We start from the raw sequence: 636 nt of genomic DNA, 5'->3' as shown, positions 1-636 counted from the left end.
TGCAAAACACATATATTTTTATCTGGATGAATGATACTCATCATGGCAAAACAAAACGACAAAGCATTAGTATCTCTTAACTTTAGTATCTCTTAAATATCCGCATTAATATAGGTAATAAGAACGATTACACACACTCTGACTACGCACGGAAACGCCCACCCTCTCTTCAACAACCTAACTACTATAATCACCCCAATTACTAATGATTTATTGGCGTTGCTACACATTACCCCTTCCATGGCTTAAGGACGCGGACATCGGCCTCGGTCCCTTTGGCATGTCCTACACCAGGAGCAAAGTGGTCGACTTCACCGTCCCCGTCTTCCTCGAGATGCTCCACGTCTTGGTCACGAGGCCCTTGCCACAGCCCGACCCCTGGGGCTTCCTGGCGCCATTCACGTAAGTAGTGGGCGTTGGCTTAAGGAAGGGGGAGAGGGGGGGCAGGGTTTGTTAATGGTGTTTGAAGGGTCATCGAAGGGTGTCTTTCGTGTGTTAGGGGTCTCTTTGGGAACGAGATTGAAGAACTTAAAAAAAAAAAAACAACTTGGGGTACCTTGCGGAATTCAAAGGGATGTGTTTGAGGTAATGTGGGGATATTTTGTCCTTTGGTCGTTATCCTTCTGTTAATTGGAT

The 636-nt window shown here is 45.9% G+C and overlaps 1 protein-coding gene across 1 annotated transcript in view; it reads left to right on the top strand.

Annotated features, from left to right (window-relative positions):
- Positions 1 to 65: 65 nt before the first annotated feature.
- The window catches only part of LOC119592281 (glutamate receptor-like), a gene marked incomplete at its 3' end in the record, with an annotated part of 6,055 nt that continues 5,484 nt past the window's right edge, over positions 66 to 636 (top strand). Inside the window, 1 exon segment of the mRNA XM_037941112.1 lies at positions 66 to 402. Within this exon segment, the coding sequence (XP_037797040.1) occupies positions 206 to 402 (197 nt within the window).

The sequence above is a fragment of the Penaeus monodon genome, chromosome 30 (genome assembly GCF_015228065.2).
Source record: "Penaeus monodon isolate SGIC_2016 chromosome 30, NSTDA_Pmon_1, whole genome shotgun sequence".
Classification (NCBI taxonomy): domain Eukaryota; kingdom Metazoa; phylum Arthropoda; class Malacostraca; order Decapoda; family Penaeidae; genus Penaeus; species Penaeus monodon.
Note: the sequence above shows the minus strand (reverse complement) of the source record. Positions and strands in the feature narration are given on the sequence as shown.